This window comes from Conger conger, chromosome 7, assembly GCF_963514075.1.
Source record: "Conger conger chromosome 7, fConCon1.1, whole genome shotgun sequence".
NCBI lineage: Eukaryota > Metazoa > Chordata > Actinopteri > Anguilliformes > Congridae > Conger > Conger conger.
This window is the reverse complement of record NC_083766.1, coordinates 58,601,905-58,626,756: the sequence shown is the minus strand read 5'-3', so window position 1 is coordinate 58,626,756 and position 24,852 is coordinate 58,601,905. Positions and strand designations below refer to the sequence as shown.

Sequence of the window (24,852 nt, the reverse complement as noted above, 5' to 3'; positions counted from 1 at the left end):
TGCATTGTGGGATATTTCTGAGGGACAGGTGCATTACGGGTTAAATTCTTATGGACCTCATTGTAGATGTCAATCAGATATCCAGTTAGAAAATGGTTGACGGCCACAAATTTACCCATTTAATTTTTGCGGCTCACCTTCAAAACCAGCTGTTACGGATCAATACTGCACAAGATGGACACGCCTCCTCTACCCACTGCAGAATGCATGCGAGCGGGAGCCAGGCTGAAACAGTGAGTGCAGTTACTCTGTAAAGGGTTAACAGAGCTGAAGTTAAACAGTGCTGCTCTCCCACCTCAGGCTGGATACCAGCGTTCAGGCTCGTCAGACGTCAGACGAGGGGGCGGGGCTCATCGGGAGGTGCACCTCGACCCCCCCCCCCCAGGGGCCCATTGTAATTCCAGATCTTTTAAAAGTTTTTAAATAGTTTCTCTTTTTAGGTCACGGAATCTGCTGAAAACCTTGTGTTTTTGACCTGATTTTTTTGTCAAGTCGCCTGCGCTTCTTTAAAAATGTTTTTGCACGGGGGAAAGACAAGTGCTGTGACACGTCTGTGTGTGTGTGTGATTGTGTGTGATTGTGTGTGATTGTGTGTGATTGTGTGTGTGTGTGTGTGTGTGTGATTGTGTGTGCGTGTGTGTGTGTAATTGTGTGTGTGTGTGTGTGTGTGTATGATTGTGTGTGATTGTGTGTGTGCGTAATTGTGTGTGTGTGTGTGTGTGTGTGTGTATGATTGTGTATGATTGTGTGTGATTGTGTGTGATTGTGTGTGTGTGTGTGTGTGATTTGGACCTGTTTGCAACATAGCTGGAAACCTGTGGGAAATCTTGGGAACAAAAGCACACGATGTTTCAGAAACGTTGCTGCAACGTTATTCACCGCAACCTTGTAGCAATGCTGTTAAAAAAAGGTTGTGTGCGGTAGTGTTTGGTGCATGCTGGGTAAATGAACTGCGGGCCGGATCTGGGCTGAACTTGACGGCAGAGTGCGGCTCGAGGGGAGGGCCCCGTTGGACGTTCATTGGGTGCGGGGGTGTGAGAAGGGGTGCGTGAGTATTTTTGGGTCTGTGTCCCAGTGAGGCGCTCACCATTAAGAGCCCTCGCTTCTGTGGGAGCCACGTTCCCCGCGGCCCACGCGCTAATGGCCCAGTTTAGCGCCGTTTCCGTCTGTTCTGGGCCATTCCGGAACATTCTCTCCGGTCACGGCACAGAGAGAGAGAAGGGGGAGAGAGAGAGAAGAGAGAGGGAGATGGGGATAGAGGGAGAGAGAGAGAAGAGAGAGAGATGTTTGTTTGTAGTACTGCTACTTTTTCATGTTTCGTTTTTCTCATCCAACAAGCTTTGGCGATACAGTTTTACACATTTGCCAATAAAGCACATTTAATTGAACTGAATAGAGAGACGGGGGCTAGAAAGAGGGACAGATAGAGAAAATGTAGAGAGAGAGAGAGAGAGAGAGAGCAGGTGGTGCAGATTGTTTTATGCCAGCGTGTGGTCCATCCAGAGCACAGTAAACACAGTGTCTCGCTCCTTTTGCACGCTGATCCCCTGTGTGGAGAACTCTGAGATATCTGCTCCTTCGGCAGAGTCTGATTAATGAGGTCTACAATGACTTATTTTCTTCCTTCTTTACAAGACGGGTGTTAAGGGTCATTACAATAATGCTACTGCATACGTTTATAAAGGAAACACATTCCTGTATGGGTGATTCCTTATATACTGCTACACGGATATGTGGATTGTGATTTCATTATGAGGAAATTGTGCTTATATATAAAATAAAATGTGCTTTCATGCTTTTGAATGGTTTCCAAGTGATGAAGGTTTAAAAAGAATCAAAGAAACACACTTGACTTTTGGCCTCATTGCCTCTAATGTCATTTTGACTGATCTGACACCATGTCAGGTTTTTATCACATTCATTTAATTACAACAAAGATAGTGTGAAACAGTTAGAGATTAGAGTTACAGAAGAGCAATTCTGAAAGTACGAGTGTGGGTGTGTGTAAGAGAGAGAGAAAGAGTGATTGTGTGTGTGAGTGTGTGTCTGTGTGTGTGTTTGAGTGTGTGTGTGTGTGTGTGTTTGAGTGTGTGTCTGTGTGTGAGTGAGTGTGTGTGTGTGTGTGTGTGTGTGTGTTTGTGTGTGAGAGAGACTGTTTGGGTGTGTGTGTGAGTGTAAGAGAGGGAGACTGTTTGGGTGTGTGGGTGTGGGTGTGGGTGTGTTTGTTTTATCAAGCACGTGTTACTCTCCCTCAGTCTCTCTCTCACTGTAAGTCAGTGCTCAGTCTCTTCTGTCACTCCCTCCCTCCCTCCCTCTCTCCGTTCTGCTGAGAAGGGGAGTGTCAGTAACCCTATACCTGACAGGCGCACACACACACACACACACACACACACACACACGCTTCAGTAACAGGCTGAACTGCTCAGACGGGTGAAGGGCTGTCAGAGGAGGAGTCTGGAGCCGCCCCACTCCCTCTCCTCACACCACCTCCCGGGACCGGACTGAGCGGAGGAGAAGAACGAGGGAAGGACAGGACGAAAGAGAGAGAGAGAGAGGAGACCCGCCGGGAGAGAACAGCGACGGGAAGAGAACAAACTTTGTGAACTGATAGGAGGAGAGCCACTCTCTCGCTCTCTCTCCCTGCCTGGATGCTGTCACCGCAGACGGATTGGGACTGACACATTGTCTTGGGGTACCACAGCGCCCCCCCCTCTTATTTTGGGAGATGTCGTCGGACGACCTCAGGAGCGCGTGCGGCGGCATGGTGGCCGGGATCATTCCGGAATATTCCGAGGAGCAGGACGGGGTGATCCTGGTCCGGATCAGCAGCCTCCCCGTGGACCTGCTCTCCGCCAGCGACTTCCGCGGGAAGTTTAAAAAGATCCACTCCAAGCGCCGGCCCTCCATCCTGGACGGTAGGTAACCCCCCCTCGAGGGTTGGGGAAAGGAGCCCCTCCATCTGAGAAGACCAGCTTCTCCACTCTCGCCTCCTTGGCTCACAGCCCTCTATCCTCAGGGGCACTTTTTAAACTTCAGTCTCCAGCGAGACGCCTACTCACAGGGAAACTGTCTTCTCCCATGACAAATGTCCTTTTACGCACTACTCTGAAGTGCCTGATAACACCTTAATCGCCGATAAGACTTAACCTGCCCTGGAAGCTTTCATTTACATTTTACATTTTTGTCATTTGGCAGACGCTTTTAATCCAAAGCGACTTACAAGTGCATAGGTTCTTCCACAAGTCAAAGCATCACATCCATAACTAGGAAAATACACATGAAATGCTGTTCTAAACATATAGTCATCATAAGTGCAATTATTATTATTATTATTTTTATTTTTTTTTGGGGGTTAGACAAGGAGGATAGGGATATCAGAAAGGGGGGCGGGGGAAATCAGGAGGGAGGACTAAGGTACTCCATCTGTGTGCGAGAGGCATGTGATGTAGTCTGATGGTTGTTTCAGAGAAAGACACTGATTAGCTGTTGTTGTTGAAACTATGTGCTGTAATGACAGGCTGTATTGTGCTTTGTTTCTGTGGACGGAGAATAAGGTTGATCTCTCTTAGTGTAGTCCCAGGGCTGCTCTGACAGTCAGACCGTGAGAAATATTTGTAGAGCATCGCAGAATGTTTTTGACGGTGTAAAAGAGTTAGCCGGATAGCTAAGGGGGATTGGGTTTGACCTGAGACTGGTGTCTTTGTGTACTTAAAGAGGTGTGCACCTTTTGCACCAGCATTTAGACTTCTCTGTCTGTCTCAGGTACAGCCTTTTCACAACATAACTCAATGTTTAGACCCCTCTGTCTGAGCTACAGCTTGATCACAACGTTGCCCCAACGTTTAGACCCCTCTGACTGAGCTACAGCTTGATCACAACGTTGCCTCAACGTTTAGACCCATCTGTCTGAGCTACAGCTTGATCACAACGTTGCCTCAACGTTTAGACCCCTCTGACTGAGCTACAGCTTGATCACAACGTTGCCTCAACGTTTAGACCCCTCTGACTGAGCTACAGCTTGATCACAACGTTGCCTCAACGTTTAGACCCCTCTGACTGAGCTACAGCTTGATCACAACGTTGCCTCAACGTTTAGACCCCTCTGACTGAGCTACAGCTTGATCACAACGTTGCCTCAACGTTTAGACCCATCTGTCTGAGCTACAGCTTGATCACAACGTTGCCTCAACGTTTAGACCCCTCTGACTGAGCTACAGCTTGATCACAACGTTGCCTCAACGTTTAGACCCCTCTGACTGAGCTACAGCTTGATCACAACGTTGCCTCAACGTTTAGACCCCTCTGACTGAGCTACAGCTTGATCACAACGTTGCCTCAACGTTTAGACCCCTCTGACTGAGCTACAGCTTGATCACAACGTTGCCTCAACGTTTAGACCCATCTGTCTGAGCTACAGCTTGATCACAACGTTGCCTCAACGTTTAGACCCCTCTGACTGAGCTACAGCTTGATCACAACGTTGCCTCAACGTTTAGACCCCTCTGACTGAGCTACAGCTTGATCACAACGTTGCCTCAACGTTTAAACCCCTCTGACTGAGCTACAGCTTGATCACAACGTTGCCTCAACGTTTAGACCCCTCTGTCTGAGCTACAGCTTGATCACAACGTTGCCTCAACGTTTAGACCCCTCTGACTGAGCTACAGCTTGATCACAACGTTGCCTCAATGTTTAGACCCCTCTGACTGAGCTACAGCTTGATCACAACGTTGCCTCAACGTTTAGACCCCTCTGACTGAGCTACAGCTTGATCACAACGTTGCCTCAACGTTTAGACCCATCTGCCGACCTGAGCTCAGACTGAGAGACCGTGAGTAACATTGAAATATAAAACGAAGTAAAGACCTATTATGGTATTATACGTTTATAGTACAATGGCCAATTTTATGCATTTGTCTTTTAGATGTAGTTTTAAGTCTTTCTTTATTCTGAGTTTTTATTGTCGTCCAGTTATTACCTATCTGTTTGCTACGTCTGTGTGCGCTTTGGCATGGTAGTGTAAGTGTGCCATGCAAATAAAGTTTATTTGAATTTGACAGAGAGAGAGAGAGAAAGAGAAAGAGAAAGAGCATGTGTGAGAGAGGGAGAGAGAGAAAGAGTGGGGGAGAGATTGAGAGAGGGGGAGAGAGAGAAAGAGAGAGAGGGAGAGCGTGTGAGAGGGAGAGAGAGAAAGAGCGGGAGAGAGTGTGTGTGAGAGGGAGAGAGAAAGAGAGGAAGAGAGAGTGTGTGAGAGACGGCACATCAGTGAGAGAATGATGGTTGAGTGAGAAAAGGGGGAGTGATACAGAGAGAAAGAGGAGGAAGAGGACAAATGGAAATTGTAGTTGAGTGGATAAAGAGAGGAAGAGAGATAAAGAGAGGAAGAAGAGGTGATTAAGAGACAGAATGAGCGAGGGACTCAGGGTGAGACGGAAGATAGAGAAAGGACGATTAGTGAACATTAGACAGAGAGAGAGATGGAGAGAAAGCGAGAGAAAGAGAGAGATGGTCTTTGCTGCAGTGGTCTCACACAGACATACCGAGCATTCCTCCTCTTCATCAGAGCCTGAAAATGCCTTTAATAAGCGTTTCACCCATCTGCTGACTCTCCCACCGACCGCTCTCAACCGCTACAAACACACCACTGACTGCTCTCAACCGCTAAAAACACACCACTGACCGCTCTCAACCGCTAAAAACACACCACCGACCGCTCTCAAGCGCTAAAAACACACCACTGACCGCCTTCAACCGCTACAAACACACCACTGACCGCCTTCAACCGCTACAAACACACCACTGACTGCTCTCAACCGCTAAAAACACACCACTGACCGCTCTCAACCGCTAAAAACACACCACCGACCGCTCTCAAGCGCTAAAAACACACCACTGACCGCCTTCAACCGCTACAAACACACCACTGACCGCCTTCAACCGCTACAAACACACCACTGACTGCTCTCAACCACTAAAAACACACCACTGACCGCTCTCAACCGCTAAAAACACACCACTGACCGCTCTCAACCGCTAAAAACACACCACCGACCGCTCTCAACCGCTAAAAACACACCACCGACCGCTCTCAAGCGCTACCAACACACCACTGACCGCTCTCAAGCGCTACAAACACACCACTGACCGCTCTGAAGCGCTACAAACACACCACTGACCGCCTTCAACCGCTACAAACACACCACTGACCGCTCTCAAGCACTAAAAACACACCACTGACCGCCTTCAACCGCTACAAACACACCACTGACCGCCTTCAACCGCTACAAACACACCACTGACCGCCTTCAACCGCTAAAAACACATCACCGACTACTTTCAACCACTAAAAACAGACCACTGACCACCTTCAACCGCTACAAACACACCACTGACCACCTTCAACCACTAAAAACACACCACTGACCGCCTTCAACCACTAAAAACACACCAAATCCGTGAACTCAACCGAAGAACTGTATCAGGGATGTCCTCTCACTCTGTGCATCTAATGTGTGCATCTCTTTAGTCACATACTGTGAAATGCCATTAATGTGAATGGTTATGATTATTTCATTGTAATTGTAGTGACTTTTTTCATTTTTACTAAACCCAAGAGGAGGATTAAGTAAAAACGCTTTTGGCCAGAGTTGCCTTCGGCGTGCTGTTACATGACGTTACTGGTATTTATCAGACGCTCTGGTGCAGAGCGACCGACACGATTTTGAGCATTTTCTACATAGCATCTATTTCGCAGGTGGATATTTTACTGAAGGAACTCAGGTGAAGCTCCATGCTCAATTGTCATGCTGACAATCAAACCGGCAACCTTTGGTTTACAAGCCCAGTGCCCCGTAGCGTAGTGGTTAAGGTAAATGACTGGGAAACACAAGGTCGGTGGTTTGAATCCCAGTGTAGCCACGATAAGATCCGCACAGCCGTCGGGCCCTTGAGCAAGGCCCTTAACCCTGCATTGCTCCAGGGGAACATTGTCTCCTGCTTCGTCTAATCAACTGTACGTCGCTCTGGATAAGAGCGTCTGCCAAATGCCAATAGTGTCATGTAATGTCTCAGACAGCCCTGTCTCGCCGTTGCCTGGACCCTCACGTACACGCCGCGCTTCACGTGTGCCTGCGTCATATCATGGAGGCTAGCGCTGCTCCAACTTCCGTTTGCCCGTGTTTTTAAGGGGTTCCCACAGAGGAGACACTTTCACTCTCACAGCAGGGGGGGGTCACGCTGTCCTCTGCCCCCCCCTGACCCCTGACCCCACTCCCCTCTGTGGGTGGGCAGACTCTGTCCACAGGCCTGGTGTTTATAGATGCAGCTGTGCCCTGCTGCCTGCCAGTCACACGGTGGTGCTGATTGGATAAGTCACTGTGAAGGAGGCGGGGCCGAGTGGCACCTGCTCTCTGCGCGGGAGCGGGAGCGGGAGCGGGGGGGGAGGGGGGATGGAGGGAGGATGGGGGGGGTTTCTCCACAGCTGGGGGGGAGGCAGACACATGCGCGGTTTCACTTTGAGAGCCACTGTGATAAGCCGGGGCAGCTGGAACGTCTCTAGACCGACACTTTACTGCCACAATCAGAACACTGCACCTGTTACTCACACACACACACACACACACACACGCACACACACGCGCCTACGTACACACACACATGAACTCACACGCACACACATGCACACAAGCACAAACACGCGCACACATGCACCTACATACACACACACATGCACTCACACGCGCACACACGCACCTACGTACACACACATGCACTCACACACACACACACACACACATGCACACACACACACACACACACGCACACACGTACACACACACGCACGCGCGCACACACACGCACACAGACACAATCATTCAAATATCAGGCTCCAGGAGTCTTGTTTTTTTATCAGTTGATGGCATTACAGACTGTAGTATAATTTGGTGCTTTAATGGAGTATTTAAGTGCTGTGTGACTGAAGTGGGTGTAATCTGTAGATCTCTGCTCTACTCTGTATGTGGCTAACAAACCTAGAAAGTGCTTAATTATGTATTATCATTTTTCTTATTTACGTTTCTCATGTATGGGACCATCACTAACTCACTACCTCACATTCCGTGTGTTCATATTGTTTAAGTGGGTTGCGTTTTTCTGTCTGTTAATAATGTGTGATTGGGTTAAGTGTCTTATTCATAATGTGTGAGTGAGTTAAGTGTGTCTGTTAATATTGTGTGAGTGGGTTAAGTGTGTCTGTTAATATTGTGTGAGTGGGTTAAGTGTGTCTGTTAATATTGTGTGAGTGGGTTAAGTGTGTCCGTTAATATTGTGTGAGTGGGTTAAGTGTGTCTGTTAATATTGTGTGAGTGGGTCTGTCAATTCATATTTCTTTGTCGAGACCAGTCTTTCCCCCTGATGGAGATCCACGGGGCGAGGGAGCCGTAATGTTTGGGCGAGCTCAATCATCCGCAAAATGTTACTGCCCTGCCATGCTGCCCATGTGACATCGCTGCACCAACGATGTGAAGTTATTCGGGGATTTTTTTGCTGGAACATTCCGTCCTGGCTAGGCCTGGTCCCTGCGGCTCTGACCTTGCGTGATCTCTGACTCGTTCCACCGCCCCTGCCCCTTCCTGTTTTAACCACCGCGGGGCAGAAATAAACCCCAAAACTGCCCAGTGGGGGATTACATCACAGCACAGGGGCAGGATTGGGGATAACCCCCCCCCCCCCCCCCCCCCCCCCCCAGGGCAGAAGGCCTGACCCCTGGCCTCTCTCACTATGGGTCTGACCCTTTACCATGCCATCTGAAAAGCACTGAGACATGGAGAGGAATCCCAGAGCCAGGATTCATAAAACATTTCAGTGCTACTGATCTCAGGTCAGTCTTCCCTGTCCACAGCAAAGCCTTGTGCATTATGAGCTGAAAGGGACAACTGACTCCAGATCAGGACTTGTATTCATGAAGCAGCGTAGAGCAGGAATGCTGATCTGGGATCAGTTTTGGCCTGTGCATATCTTTAACATAATCATTTTTTTGAGCAGAAAGGCAATGATACTTCTTTGAGCAGAGCTATGAATGATATTTCATTTAACAGCATGTATTTTTATATGCAGCCAATTTGTATATCTGGATATTTAAATTCAGGTAACTCCTGAAATAAACTGTGCCTCACCTTGGAATCAAACCTGTGAGTTCTGAGTTACACCCCCAGTTCTCTCTCCATTATACATCACTACCCCCTGCACTGAACCTGGCTGTATGTCACATCGTTAAAGTGACTTTTGTAGTCTGGGGTTTTATTAAGTATTTTAAAGTGTGGCTGCTTCCTCCGTGTTCCACCATGTTGACACAACGCCTGTGTGTTATTGGGCAGGCAACCACAGCTGTGGTGACTTACACAACACCACCACCCGGCCCACCGCACACCCACCTCTCTGTGTACTGTCAGTTTTCAAACGCAGGCGCGCAAAGTCACGTGACGTGGGTCACAAGGCCGCGCGTAAAATGGATCCATCCCATAAAATCGATGCCTCTGCCCTGGCCGTTTGTCCTCTGAAGCCCTTCAGAGAGGGAGGGGAAGGCCAGAGTGCGGGAATCCCGCTCTGCCTACGCACACCTCCTGTACGCAGTGTAGTCAATCTGTGAATCTGTCAGATTTATTGCTGTTGGTATTGCGTCTATCTTTGTTGTTACGATTTTGATTGACAAGAATGCTCTGGCAATATGTATTTCATAATGCGTCATGCCAATAAAGCAATTTGAATTTGAATTTCAAAGTGAGAGTGAGTGAGAGCGAGACAGATAGTGAGAGAGCGAGAGGGAAAGATAGAGGGAGGGAGAGACAGATAGTGAGAGAGAGAGAGAGAGAGAGAGAGAGACAGAGGGAGAGAATGTTTAGTTGTAGAGTGACATTGAACAAGGTGGTTTTTCCTGTTTGAGACAGAGCTTTATTTATATACTTAACCTACTTGTACTGAAGTCCATTAAAGCTGAGCAGTGAATACCTCTTCCTCTTTCACAATGACCACGCAGCCAACAGACTGTGAAAAACAGGAACACACACTGTGTGTGTGTGTGTGTGTGTGCATGCGTGCACGTGTGCTTGTGCTTGTGTTTGTGTGTCTGTCCGTGTTCACGTGTGTGTTTGTGTGTGTGTGTGTGTGTGTGTATGCTACACATTGCCATGTCTAATACATTGTGTGTTTCTGTTGTTTTGTTTCTGTGTTATTTTCTCTGTCTCTGTTTCACTGGGGCATAGCATTTGCCACAAAACATGTACAGCAGTGTCCTGCTGACTGTTTAAAGTTCCACATAACTTTTAGTAATGAAGTACTTTTTAATTGCCAGCCTGTAGATAGAGACCTGATTGGAGACTTCTCTCTAATGACCCTCTGGTGACTTGTTAGCTTTGACTGTATCAGCGAATTTGACATCAGCACAGAACACCCTCTCACTGATGAAGGCAGACTGCACATTGAATTTATCAGCCGCTGATCAACTACAGTCTGGTGTAGTTCTTTTAAAGTAAGACCTGGATGCCAGACCACAGATTGGCTTCTGTCTGGTCACCCCTCTTGGCTGACTGGGTAATGGAGGTGACGGTCTTAGAATAGAACAGAAATCTATTTTGTCCATTAAACATTCAGATCCAAGCTTGGCAGCTGGTTGCTGGTTGATCAATCAGTTCAGATCAGCTTTCAGCTCAATATGATTTTGCTGGTTGACCAGTTCACACCAGCTTCCAGCTCGACATGATTTGACCAGTTCAAGCTTTGTTTTTTAAACAGCTGATAGCTGGTTGACCAGCTGCCAGCTCAGACAAGTACCAGCTCATACCCAGCTAGACCTGCTCATGATCAGCTCAATTTTCATAGCATAGCTGGATTTAGAGGAGGGATAATGAAGGATTTTGGTGATTCTGTAGTGGATCTGAACTAAACCAAGCATTTAAGGGATGTTTTGGAACAGCACTGTTTTACACCCCCCAAGACACTTTCATTTTGAGTGTATGTAGAATATACATAATTTAAAAGGTGTAAGCAGTAACAAATACCCCTGGGAAAAGTGCCTAATTGGCTGACCTTGTGAAGTGGAAGCCGGCCTTTTTTTTCCACATTATCCTGGTGTCGTGTTTCCAGTGTTCAGTTTAACACTTGAGGTCCTTTTTAAATGATTACTTACACCCTCGTGTTTACAGTTAGCATTCATGTCAGGTACCCGAGCATAGCCTCAAGCTCTGTGAAAGCCAATTACTGTTATTGTTCCTGGTCGGTTAAGGCTGTGAACAGACCTGGGGGGAAAAAAAACTCGTTTCAGTCAGTCAAGAACTGCCGCGTGTCTATTAATAACACCTCTCAGCGAGGGGTGTGACCTCACTCTTAAACTCGACAGACAAGTCCACAAGGATGCTGTAGCAGAAGGCTACGATGTTTGTTCGAGGGAGCAGACATCGGTGGGTATTTCATGAAACGGGATGAAGCAGTCACCCGGTTACGTGTTTCAAATGGATGGAATCCGATTGAGCGGACCTTCCGACTTCGTAAAATTCTATTTTTAATGAAAATTGTCCGACGAACTCTCTCTCTGATTTCGGGCGGGTGAATTTTCCGCTTACGTGAATGCAGTTGTAGTGTCCTTGTTCCAGAACGCTCCGCGGTGACGCACGCAGCACTGACCTTGAGTGAGAGACGCTGCGAGCGCTCCTCCGTTTCCCTGGCGACAGCGCTCATGTTGATGGTTATTGACGCGCTGTTGTCCATCGGCACGTGCTACAGATGCCTTTCTGTGCGCGTGAGTTGTAAACGTACAGTAATTAATTAAATTAATTAAATTACAGTAGAATATATGTCAGTTGAATGGATGACATATTGTACTGTATATGTGTCCAGTGTTGCTGGTGGTTACTCTCTCTCTCTCTCTCTCTCTGTTGAGCTGATGTTTTTTTTGTAAACAATGTTTTATTGTTTTTCAAACTCCATCCCCACCCCTACAACAGGAAGAGAGAGAGAGACAGAGAGATGATGCACAAAATGAGTGATTCCATTGCTTGTAAGGTGACCACTACACCTGCAGCTATGTTCCATGCTGAGGCAGTGCTGCATTGAGCTCTGTGCATTCTTGCTGTGGTTTTCTCAAGAAGAACAATATCATGAAGGTAACCTAGCCCTACATTGTTGTAGTCAGTCAGAGGTTACACCCAAGAGTGGATGGTTTTTTACCAGCCCAGCCCTGCAGTCACAGTGGAGGTGCAGTGTGGGCAGTCCGCTGGACCGGGCTTGGTTTGGCTGCAGTGTGATGCAGTGCTGTGTAAATCAGACTGTTGTTCTTAACAACAGAATACAGCAGGAGTCACAGGCAGTATTCACACACATACAAGCCCACAATACACACACACACACACACACACACACACAATGTACCATCACATGCATACACAGACATACTAAGGCATGTGTGTTCTCAGACAGTTTATGCACACACACACAGATTCACAGAGCCTGTGTGTGTGTGTGTGTGTGTGTGAGAGAGAGAGAGAGAGAGAGAGAGAGAAAGAGAGAGTGTGTGTGAGAGTGTGTAACAGCACGGAGCATGCTGGAGTTGTGAAAGAGAGTAATGTGTAGACCTGCCAGCTCTCAGCAGGGTACAGTAGATCTACTGAAATGCAGTTTAACACTGATCCTGGTCCAGCTCTGTTTGAGGGGGGGGGGGGCTTTCCCAAAACACCTCCTCCTCTTCTACCTCTTCATCCTCCTCATCCTCTTCTGTCATCCTCATCCTCCCCACCCTGTTCTGCCACACACACTCTTACACGCGCACACGCGCACACACACACACACACACACACACACAAGCGCACACACACTCACTCGCTTACTCATTCACACCCACATTCTCACACACACGCACACACACACACACACACACACACACACCCACAAGCACTCCCGCACACACAGACTCACACACACAGGCACAAACACACAGGCGGACACACACATACGCGCTCACTCACACACACACACACACACACACACCCACAAGCACTCTCGCACACACAGACTCACACACACAGGCACAAACACACAGGCGGACACACACATACATATGCACTCACTCACACAGACAAACACACACACACACACACTGCAGTTCTCATCAGACCTCTCTCTGCTAAGAGGATTGGTTCCTGGACTCCCAGCCTGCCTAGTCATTTAGGGTGAGAGAGCATCACTGCTTCCTGGGAGAGAGAGAGAGCATCACTGGCCGAGAGCGAGCGAGCAAGCATCACTGCCTGCTGAGAGAGAGAGAGAGAGAGAGAGAGAGAGAACAGGAGAGAGAGAGCATGCGAGAAAGTGCGTGAGAGAGAGAGAGAGAGCAAGCAAGCGTGAGGCAGGAGGGGGGAGAGAGGAAGAGAGAGAAAACGCTGTCAGAAGCAGGAGTAGAGGAGCACACAGCGTCTCGTATCCGAGCGAAGGAGGCTGCTTTTCATCCGCTCGGCGCCGTGCACTGCCCAGTCGGGTCTGGTCTGGTCCGGTCGGGTCCGGTCGGATCCTGCTGTCTCCTCCTCTCTCTCTCTCTCTCTCTATCGGGCCCTCCATGCTGCAGCCATGGCCAGCCAGCAGGACTCGGGCTTCTTCGAGATCAGCATCAAGTCTCTGCTCAAGTCCTGGAGCGGCGGTGAGTGTGGCCGTGCCGGGGCCGGGCCGGAGCGCCTCCGCCTGCCCGCCGTCCCGCCGCCCCTGTCTGTGATTACGTAGCGGTGTGCGCGCGGTTCGTACACACTCGTCTGCGGTTATGTAGCTGAAGCTATGCAGCGCGTGGTTATGGCAGTTGTTGTTACACGGTGGATGCTGCGTGTGATTATAGGGTTGTTGTTGTCGTCGTCCAGTAGATGAACAGTAGATAATCTACTAGTCGCTATCTACTACCTGCGAGTAGATCGTTGTCCGTGGTCGTTCAGCAGTTGTTGTGCTATCCTCAGTCGCTGAACCTGCCGGTTCAGTCTCCTCCTTTATTCTCTGTTTCATCTCTCTCTCCCTCCCTCCCGCTCTCTCCCCCCCTCGCTCGCTCTCTCTCTCTCTCTCCTCTGTCTCTCTCAGCTGCCTCCATCTCGTTGTGATGGCGCAGATTGTAAATAGTGCCTGTTCACTAAGGCAGCCGGGTTAATGTTAATGGGGTTAGCCAGGGTTCAGCCTGATTAAAAAAACACAGGGTTATTACTCCCTCTCTCTATCCCTCTGTCTATATATATCTCTCTCACATACATTCTGTCTGTCTCTCTCTTTTCTCGATCTCTCTCTCGCACACGGCCTCTCTCTCCATCCCTGTTAAAGGCCGTAGTGTTTACCCTATTTCGCGATTCCTGCTGATTTCAGTCAGACTGGTGGGTATTGGGACAGGAGTGTTAGTATGGGGGTACTGGGGTAGGGGTATTAGTTTGGGGGTATTGAGACAGGGGTATTGGGACAGGGGTATTAGTATGGGGGTACTGGGGCAGGAGTATTAGTATGTGGGTTTTGAGACAGGGGTATTGGGATGCCGGGTATTGGGACAGGGGTGAGGTGTGAGGTGTAAGGGGGAGCACAGTTGCTGTCCTCCTCTGGGACCATCATAACTCCCACCAACCCCCCGCCCGAATAGAGCTATTACATAATGAGAGAGAGAGCGAGAGAGAGAGAGAGATCAATGTTGCGGTCACTGATAGGATCTGGTTTCTTCAGAGATACCTGCTGTGTTTTTGTGGGACGTGCCTTGCTCATTTGCTCTTTCCTGGTATTTGAGGTTGTCAGTGGTTTATTGAAGGATGCAGCGCACCGTAGTGAACAGCGCGGCGTCAGGATAGCCACCCTCAGGGCACGGCTGGTGATGCTGGTGCACACTGCAGCTCTGGGCTGGCCCGGGTGACCTCTGCTCAATAACAGAGTGACGTAACGTGCACGCAGTACTCTGAGCACTGCTGTGGACCACTCAGGCTCCACAGGACCTGGTGGGTGTTTCACAAAGCAGGATTACTGAGTTTTGTAGATAACTTTGAAAACGTTTTTTTTAATTAACTTCAGTTCATGTGTCAGATTTGCGAGTGTTCTGAGTTTTACTTGGCGCAGTTCTCCAGCCAACTCTGTAATCCTGCTTTGTGAGACTGGGCCCAATAGGTTGGGTTGGTTGGGAACAGTGGCCTGTAGATAACCAGTATACCGGGTAAGGGACTGTGGGTGACCAGTAGGCCGGTTGAGGGCCTGTGGGTGTCCAGTTGGCCAGGTAAGGGGCTATGGGTGACCAGTAGGCCAGTTGAGGGGCTGTGGGTGACCAGTTGGCCAGTTGAGGGGCTGTGGGTAACCAGTTGGCCAGTTGAGGGGCTGTGGGTGACCAGTTGGCCAGTTGAGGGGCTGTGGGTGACCAGTTGGCCGGGTAAGGGGCTGTGGGTGACCAGTTGGCCAGGTAAGGGGCTGTGGGTGACCAGTATGCAGGGTAAAGGGCTGTGGGTGACCAGTATGCAGGGTAAAGGGCTGTGGGTGACCAGTATGCAGGGTAAAGGGCTATGGGTGACCAGTATGCAGGGTAAAGGGCTGTGGGTGACCAGTTGGCCGGGTAAGGGGCTGTGGGGGATAGCTTGTGGGTTGGACTAGTGAGGATGAAATCTCCATGTTTTGATTTGTTTAGGGGAGCGGTTACCCTGGCCGGGCCTTTTTGTAGGGTAGGGGTGGCCAGCCCAGTTCCTGGAGAGCCAGCTGGGTTTCGTTGTCGCTCAGCACTTACAGTAATTGATCAATGAAAGCGGTTAATTACACAGTTCCTCCTCGGTTGTTTCACTTGAGGTGAAAACAAAAGGCAGCGCTCCCGGCGGCTCTGCAGGGCTGGTGTCGGCTGTCTGTGTACCGGACTGTGCCGTGGTCTGTAATGGGGTGAGACCTGCAGTGTTGCCATTGTTTTCCTCACCGCAAGGAAACCTCCTCTTTCAGCCTGGCTTTGGTCTGTGCACTCTCAGAAGTACAGGTCTGAAAGGTAGAAATGCTTGTTGCTGGGGCGGTACCCACTAGGTACATAAAAGCGTGCCCCTAGCCAGCAATATGTAATTAATTTGTGTTTGGAAAACATACTTGTTTGTACCCAAAGAAAACATTACTGTACTTTCAGGGGAATTTGATCCTAAAAGATTTACCACTTTATTTCTGAGAGAGTGTTTGTGTGTGTGCGTGTGTGTGAGTGTGCGTGTGTGTTTGCACGTGTGTGTATGAGTGTGTGTGAGTGTGTGTGTGTGTGTGTACGTGTGTGTCTGTACATGTGTGTGCGCGTGTGTGTGTATGAGTGCGCGTGCGTGCATTTGTGTTTGCACGTGAGTGTATGAGTGTGAGCGTGTGAGCATGTGAGTGTGTGTATGTGTGAGTGTGTGTGTGTGTGTGAGCGTGTGAGTGAGTGTGTGTGAGTGTGAGTGCGTGAGTGTGTGTGAGTGTGTGTGAGTGTGAGTGAGTGTGAGTGTGAGTGAGTGTGAGTGAGTGTGAGTGTGAGTGTGTGTGAGTGTGTGAGTGTGTGAGTGTGTGAGTGAGAGAGAGGCGCGCGCCTCGTTAAAGCAGCCGTTGATCCAGCGGGCGGTGAGGCATGGGTTCTGCGGCAGAGCCTCTGCACTCTGGGGCGGATGCAGCGTCAGCATCAGCTCCTGCTGCTTCTGTTTTCAGCCTCACTACACCCCCCCTACCCCCCCACTGCAAGGGCAGGGCCTCCCCCAGCCACTCACAGCCCGCCTGGGTCGCTCTGAGCCAATCACAGCCTGCCCAGGCGCCTCTGAGCCAATCACAGCCTGCTGAGCCCCTCTGAGCCAATCTGCATGGGTGCCAGCAGGATGGCAACGTTGTTTTCCCAGACAAAGACTTTTATCTGCGATGCAGGGGAGGAGAGAGAGAGAGAGAGAGAGAGAGAGAGAGAACACGTCAACGGAGGAAGGTAGAGAGGGATCACATCAAAGGAGGGAGGGAGAGAGAAAGGGAGAGAGGGAGAGAGGGAGAGAGAAAGAGAGTGCATCAATGGAGGGAGAAAGAGGGGGAGAGAGAGATAGTGGGAGGGAACACGTCAGTGGAGGGAGAGAAAGAGAGGGAGAGAGGGAGAGAGGAGGTTATGACGCTGTGGCTCTGCCTCACGTGTAGAGCTTGCTGCACCTATCTGTGTGCTGCTGAACCTGCCACCACAACCACAACACCTCTCAGCCGTGGCACAGACACCAGCTCAGCTCAGCCCTGTGTGTGTGTGAGTGTGTGTGTGTGTGTGTGTGTGTGAGTGTGTGAGTGTGTGAGTGTGAGTGAGCGTGTGTGTGTATGTGTGTGAGTGTATGTGAGTGTGAGTGAGTGCGTATGTGTGTGTGTGTGTGTGTGTGTGTTTCCCCCTCAGCACACGCTGCTGCTCCTGTCACCCCAGCCTCGAACAGCAGAGGGTAATTTTGGGATCATTGTACATACAATCCTTTTATACAGCAGGCTATTTTGCTGAAGGAATTCAGGTGAAGTGCCATGGACAACGGCAGTGAATGACACCAGCAGCCTGGAGTTACAGGCCCAGTTCCCTGCACACTGCACTACACTGCCCGTCCCCCCAGACTGTTCAGCTGCTCTGCCGAACGCACTGTTCTGCTCCCTTTCTTCCCCTCCTACGGTATCCGTGGATCCATATCCCAACGGTCCCACGGCTTTCCACGGACCTCTTTCTCCATCTCCACCCTTTCCGGGAGGGCATTACATCACCCGTTTCCATGGCGTCAGCAGGCCCGCCTTTATTTGGGCTGTTTATGGAGGTGTGCCCCCTCCCCCCCCCCTACCGGCACTTCCACACTGCCTCTTTATTCCGCTCCGAACATCTGGAACCTTATCTCAGCGCTGCTCGTTATTGTTTCCATGGTAACCCCCTGCCCAGGCTTTACAACGTAAAGAGCCACTGTGAGGTCCATAAGTATTTGGACAGTGACACAATTTTAGAGTGCTGTAACTTCTACATGAACTATGTGCGTTTAGGCCCGCATTTTCACATTTTAACTTTCATGTAGTTTTCTATTTGACCTGACGGGTCTCCAGCAGGTTGCCTGGCAACTACCGGACACTTATTATGGGATGTTATCTGTGAGTAGAATGTTGCCGACAGGAAACAGACACCCCGGAGCATTTGCACTCAGATCCGATTCCGGCAGAATCCGACCCAGACTTCCTCGATTCATATCAGTTTTGGGAAAAATCTAACCCGTAGCAGATTTTTTGTGTTTAGGCCGCAGTTATTCAATTGCGGTTAAATTGTCTGTATGTTATGTAAAGAAGTCCAATGCTACAGGGCATCAGGTTCAATCAAAAATGGCAGGAGGGACAAAGAAACACAAACAGGCAACGAAGCTGGGAAACATGGGAAATGTAGTCCCGGATCACAGAAAGGTATCATGGGAAACTGAGTCCCTTATTTTTGATCGGAAAATATTGTTACAGTATTAATACAGTGAAAGCTGTCCTATTGCTGATTAAAAGGACATCTTCATTTGGAGGGGCGCCCAGTGCTGTAGAGGGATTATAAAATAATCCATGAGATTATTTTAATGCAGCTGACTATGTACCAATAAATCCCCCATTGAGACATGTTGGGAGTTCCTGTAATTCTTATGCAATTTCTCAGGACCTTATAGAAGTCGTTGGATGATGAGGAATAATGGACGGACTTTAAAGCACGGGAATAACGGCCGTGGCAACCATTCCTTCTCTCAATATAATTAGGAGGTTGCTAAGGTGGTCAGAAGAGCGGATTTCAAAAGCATCAGGGCTGGAGCTGGGTGTTCATTCACCAGGCCTGTTTATTTACAGCCGATCGTCTTCATTCCAGCAGTTTCTTAGAGGGAGCTGTGAGTTGTTGGATCGTTGTCACAGCGATGGATGTCCTTGTCCTCCCGGAGTTGCTGATTGGGGCTTTTACGTCACATGATCGGTCATGGTTTCAGCGCCGATGTTTCAGCACGGCAGGGGGTCGGCGTTCCGTGTTCTCTCTGCCGTTCCGGAGCGCTGAGGAATGCCGGGAATCTGCCCAGCTCGTTCCGAAGGAACGGCGCCACGGATCGGACACCCGGGCCTGAACGCCAAAGGAACGCATGACGCGGTGAGAATTTATGGAGCAGAACCGAGACTGATGGGGGTTTACTACCAACGTCATTTTGCGCTGAGTCATGCCATGGTGTCCAGTTCCACCCAACCCCTGGCTCATCTGCCAATCAGACTGTGTCTGGCTGTGTGCGGGTGTTGTGGTAAATCTTTTAAAGTGGTGTGTGCTTCTCTCCTCGTTGCTTCTTGCCTGAAGCTGGCTGTCAGTCAGTTTAGACAGGTATTTGGTTTATTTTAATCCAGGTCAGGCGGGGGTCAGAGGTGAGAAGCTTTTTTATGTTTTGCTTGCGTACAGGCAACAGGCTTTGTGCCGTGCTGTATGATGCTGACTCCTACCATGGGGACTGTTTGTAACCATGCCAACTGGCCTGGCTGTAATCCATTTGGATTGGTCACGCCCTCTCAGGAGTAGTTTTTTTGTAATGTTTATGTTTATAAAGTCCGTTGAGTTCAATTACCAGACACGATTGTGTGGTCCGGGGGTCTGTTTAGTCGGCAGGGGGGGTAAATGTTACACCTTGTAAAATTCCAGTGTGTGTGTGTGTGTGTGTGTGTGTGTAGGGGGGTGTGTGTGTCTGTGTAAAGGGGGGTGATTGTGTCTGTGTGTGAGTGTATGTGTGTGGGTGTGTGTGTGTGAGTTTGTGTGTGTGTGTGTGTGTGTGTGTTCATAGTTTTTCTCTATACTGTTCTGGCCTGTTGGGGGATGATTGACTTGACTTGATTAATGCAAAGGCACACATGCCTGCATGAAAGATGGAAGCCCCAGATAGCGTTTGTTAGACAGATCCACTACCTTCTTATTTTCTATTCTTTCCATTCGTTGGCAGCTAATTTCATGCGTCATTTAATTCTCTCTTCATTCTGTGCGTCTCAGGACATGCTTCATAACATTACACCAGTATTATTATCCTATTATTCCTTTTTACTTAACTTTCTCAGGAGATAAACGTCTCCAGGGAAACACAGACCAAAGCAGGCGTCTGTGTTTCCCTTCCCATCATGCAATGCAGCACAGCACATCAGCATCAGCTCAGTTATTGAATGATTTCGAAGCCGACGATCTGATTGGTGTAAATAAAAATGGAGTAGACCACTGTAGAATCTCTTGTAGCTGACAGGTCCCCCACCGTGTCAGCTGAGGAAGGTTATTGATATGCCTGTGGTTGCAGTAGGCAGTCTCTGCCCTGCGGTGTTGTCGTGCTGTTGACCTCTGACCTTTTGAACAGGAGGCCAGAGTGTCACGATGGCTGGGCCAGTCAGGAGAGGGTTTAGGGTTCGTTAAATTTAATTGGACTGCGGCGAATTCCAGCACGGGAACGGCCAATGGTTTTAATTGCTTTCCCTCACATAGGAGCCGCAGGAAGGGGCCATGAACGCTGGGAGAAGGAGAAGAGTTTGATTGCAGTGCGTTTGATTCACGGCGAGGGCCGTCACTGACGGATAATCTAACGCGTGCTTCGTTTGTGTTATTGGTGAGGCCGGGACTCTTCACGGTGGTCTTCATCGCCCCATCCTCACGCTGGCTCGTGTCCAGTGTCACCCACGGCCCTGCACTGACGGGTGGATTTCACATCTCACTTTCATATCTCGTCTGAGTGATATGAGCAGAGGCGATATCGGACTGGTTTTAACCGTGGCCTGCTAAGAGCGCAAATCCCCAGACAGCGCTAAAAACTCACCCAGGTGGCACTAAAAACATATTACTTCTCACAGCTCTGCAGTAAGCCAGTGGTTGTGCAGCAAGGTTGTGGTCACAGTGCTGAGTTTATTTTATTTTTTACTATCTTCCTTGTAAAGCACAGGTTTTCCAGCTATGTTGTGAATTGGTTGTAGGTTGGTTTTTATAGAACATACTTCACAACCTTTCGAAATAACATTTCCCTGGTGTTCAGCAATCCCTAAAAATCTTGTGGAAACATTGCTTTCGTACAGGATGCAAAAACATTTTCCTGTGGGAAAAACCCATTTGCATCACGGCCGGTAGTGTCTGGACCTGTCTCAGCCTTGTCGCTGGGGCCTGGTGTCGGTTATCACCCTGTTTACAGAAACACAGTGGCACATCCCACACTCTTTCCACTGGGGGAAGGGGTGATGTCATCGCCATGATGTCACAGACAGATGCCCGGCATGTGGGAGGGGCTTCCCCTTCTCTTTCCCCCAGGGGTTAACAACAGTTCAGGCTGATAAAAAAAACAAAAACAAAAAAAAACATGGTTTCTACTGAAACTGTGATCAACTCTCTCCCTCCCTCTCTCCCTCTCTCTCTCTCTCTGTCTCCCTTCCCTGCTGTTGCTAGACCAAACGCTGTTACTGTAAGATCAGATCAGCGCAGTGTTTGCCTTAATCACTGGATTTGTGGGATTAGCGCTGATGCCCACATCAGTACTTAAGGGGCCTCCTACCCTTAAGCTGATTGTTGATTTTTTAAAGTCGCAGGTAAATAACAGAGCAGCGGAGGTTCAGTCGAAGAGGTGTTCTCACATATGTCTGACATCATTTCCTGGCCTGCGGATGTTTATAATATATGTTTTATTCCAAGAGGACTGTAGATTTTTACTGATGCATGCTGGGAGTTTTGAGCATAATTGTATGTCTGATATCACATTGTGACATCACAGGTGCAGCAAAAAATAGCTGACATTCCATTTCCTGACCCAGGCTGTGTACTAGCTGCATACTAGCATACTATTTGTGCTATTTCATACTATATCTATTTATTATTTTCATTGAAATGTAGTCTGAGTAGTATGAGTAGTATGCGGAGTATGCGATTTGGGACGCAGCCCCAGTGTTTCCGCTCACAGATGGAGTGAGACCGGACGCAACGCTCCCCTCCCATGTCCAGAATCTGTTGCGTGCCTCTGCACACACTTTCTGTGCCTGTAGTTCGGTCAGACTGGCTCCCGGAATTCATTTATCAGAGTATTTCTAATCCAGCCCTGTCACTCGGCTGCCGTTTGTCTGGTCCTGGCAGAAACACGGCTATCTGTCTGTCCTGTGTGTGAGGCTGCCCGCTCCCACCTGGTTCTCACGGGGTCAGCTGGCGTGGGTGTAGGGAAGTCCGCCGTGACCGTAATCTCGTTCAGCCCAGTAATCCATCAATCAAGCCCACCAGGCCGCCGCAGTGCATTGTGGGAGACTGGAAACGGGGCACGGAGAACCTCCCAGCAGAGGCATACTGTACCCTGTCACAGCATGCAACGGTCTGCGTGATGCCATGTTTATTCATGTCTTCGTCTGGAGTGCCAGTTTTATTTTGGCAAGCTTCAGAGATGTTCGAGTGGAGGCCAAAAGGCTTATTGAGAAAAGGATCCTTTTGACTCGTGTAAAATCGTGGCATTGACAGAACACTGGGAAATGAAAGGGTGATGATGTCATCACTGAGAGTAGTTAACAGGATGGAATCAGCAGCTGGCCTGGGTGGGGCTTTGTTCTGGTTCTCAGGCAGGATTCAGAGCGCGTGATTGGCTGGCGCTGTGTTCACACGTTAATGGAGAACCGCGTTTGTGTCACACTTAACGGTCTGGTCGTCACGGTCTCATAAACTGCCCGTTACCACCCTGCTTTTCCCAGGGTTCAGTTTGTTTGGTAGGGTCTACATCGTGTGGTTCATTCTCCCATCTGCTGGGATGTCATCAAACACTTCGTTAGCCAAAAATTCTCAAGTCAGTGTTCTGGAACTCTAGACGCAGAATATTCCAATAACATATTTGTTCCCGCCCACAAAAGTCTAAAAATTATCCATAATATCTTCCACTTCAAATGGCTCTGTTTGTGGCAGCCTTTTTTTCCACAGCTATCAGTGTATTTATAACTCAACTGGAAGGAAGTGCCTATCAGACCAGGGAACCAGGGAAAGGTCAGAGGTCACAGGAAAGTTGTGGATAAACGCAGTTTGTTTGGCTTCCTCTGCGCGCGGTGGAAAGACCTGCATCTCTCAGGGTGTGGAGCATCATGGGAGTCGTAGTCCGTAGGAAACATTCCGCTTCGGTTGTGTGCCCAGTGTTGACACACTGCACTGTCAGACGAAAATGGTTCCAAAAGGAACCCTATGATTCCATGGGAGAGCCCTATCTAGTTCAAGGGTTCTTTGTTGAGCAAGATGGTTGTTTGTCTGGGAGCTTTCACACTTCACACCTGTAATAGAGGGTTCCATAAAGAACTAAAGAGGGTTCCTCTATGGAGACAAGCCAACCATGCTGAAATAAACAGCTCATGCTAGGTTTTGGAACAGCTGGTAGCTGTTTGGCCAGTTCAGACCAGCTCCCAGCTTAACATAGTTTGACCATCTCAAGCTATATTTTCAAACAGCTCATACCCAGCTAGACCAGAGTGCACTGCGTACTGAGCCATGACTGACTGTGTGTGTGTGTGTGTTTGTGTGCCTGTGTGTTCCTCAGCATCGCCGGTCGGAAACGGATACAGCAAGCTTCCGCTGCCCCCTGCCTGCAGCGTGCCGGGAGACCGCAAGGGGCCGCCAGCCATGACGGCCGTCACCGTGGACCCCGAGAGCAAGCCGGGCGAGTTTGTGCTCAAGAGCCTCTTCGCCAACTTCACCACGCTGTCGGAGCGCAAGATCCGCATCATCATGGCCGAGCCGCTGGTGAGCCCCGCCGCCGATCACATGACCACGCCGATCACATGACCACACCGATCTCATGACCACACCGATCACATGACCACAGGGATCACATGACCGCACCGATCACATGACCACGCCGATCACATGACCACACCGATCACATGACCACGCCGATCACATGACCACAGGGATCACATGATCACGCTGATCTCATGACCACGCCGATCACATGACCGCGCCGATCACATGACCATGCCGAGCGACAGGTTCTGCCACCCCGCTGAAAACATAGGTTTTCATACAGCTGGTAGCAGGTTGACCAGTTCAGACAAGGTCCACGCTCAATGTGGTTTGACCAGCTCAAGCTAGGTTTTGAAACAGCTGGTAGCTGGTAGGTAATTTGAAGCTGGTCATAACTGGATTATTAGAGTACAAAACTGCCAAAAGCAAAAAATAAATCAATCTTGTATTTCAAGTATTTCTATACAATATAGAGACTTAAAAATCATGTTTCCTTTACTTTTTTTGCGAAATAAGACAAAAAAACTGCCAACAAGGTAAGATAGTTGAACTCATTTCAAGATTTGCCAATGGAACACAAACATTTCACTTGTCAAGCAAACAGTAATTTAAAGCAAGCTAATAATCAAGTCTTATTACAAGACAAAAAACGTGTAACTTGTTAAGACAGACATTTTCTACAGTGCAGAGAATGGGGTGTTAAAACATGGCAACCAAGAGTGATATCAGCTTCAACAGAAAGCATAACTGATAACTTATTCAAAGGCACTCTCTCTTGTGAAAGTATTTCAAAGCCTTTATTGAGTTGCTTATACCAGTATCCACCCGATACTGGGTCTGTCCTCTGTTGCTGATTAAAAGGAGGTTTGAGTTGGGAACAGGAGTTTCTGATGCTTTATTGCAGTACAGACTGTCCTGTAGGCCCTTAATGAATTTTCGGAACATGAATCAAAGTGGCAGGTTTTGACCTCCAAGGTAAGGAGGCAGAACTGCCAATCAGTCAGTCAAGAGATCTTCAATGTCACCAAGGGGGTCGTTAAAAGAGACACCGGAATGCGTGCAAGATACCACACTGCTAATATGCAGTTAAACAAGGACATAAAATCCAGGGAGTTCAACCTGCGAGCATCTTG

General features: G+C 48.9%; 1 protein-coding gene across 3 annotated transcripts in view; it reads left to right on the top strand.

The window, feature by feature from the left end:
• The first annotated feature begins 2,418 nt into the window (after nt 1–2,418).
• Nucleotides 2,419–24,852, top strand: part of fryb (furry homolog b (Drosophila)) — a 92,834-nt gene continuing 70,400 nt past the window's right edge. For all 3 annotated transcript variants that reach the window (XR_009709116.1, XM_061247655.1, XM_061247654.1), the window contains exons 1-2: nt 2,419–2,915; nt 23,517–23,719. Coding sequence is in view for 2 of the 3 variants with exons in the window: in XM_061247655.1 (XP_061103639.1) it covers nt 2,726–2,915; nt 23,517–23,719 (393 nt within the window). In the remaining variant the exon portion in view is untranslated. The remainder of the gene's footprint in view (nt 2,916–23,516; nt 23,720–24,852) is intronic.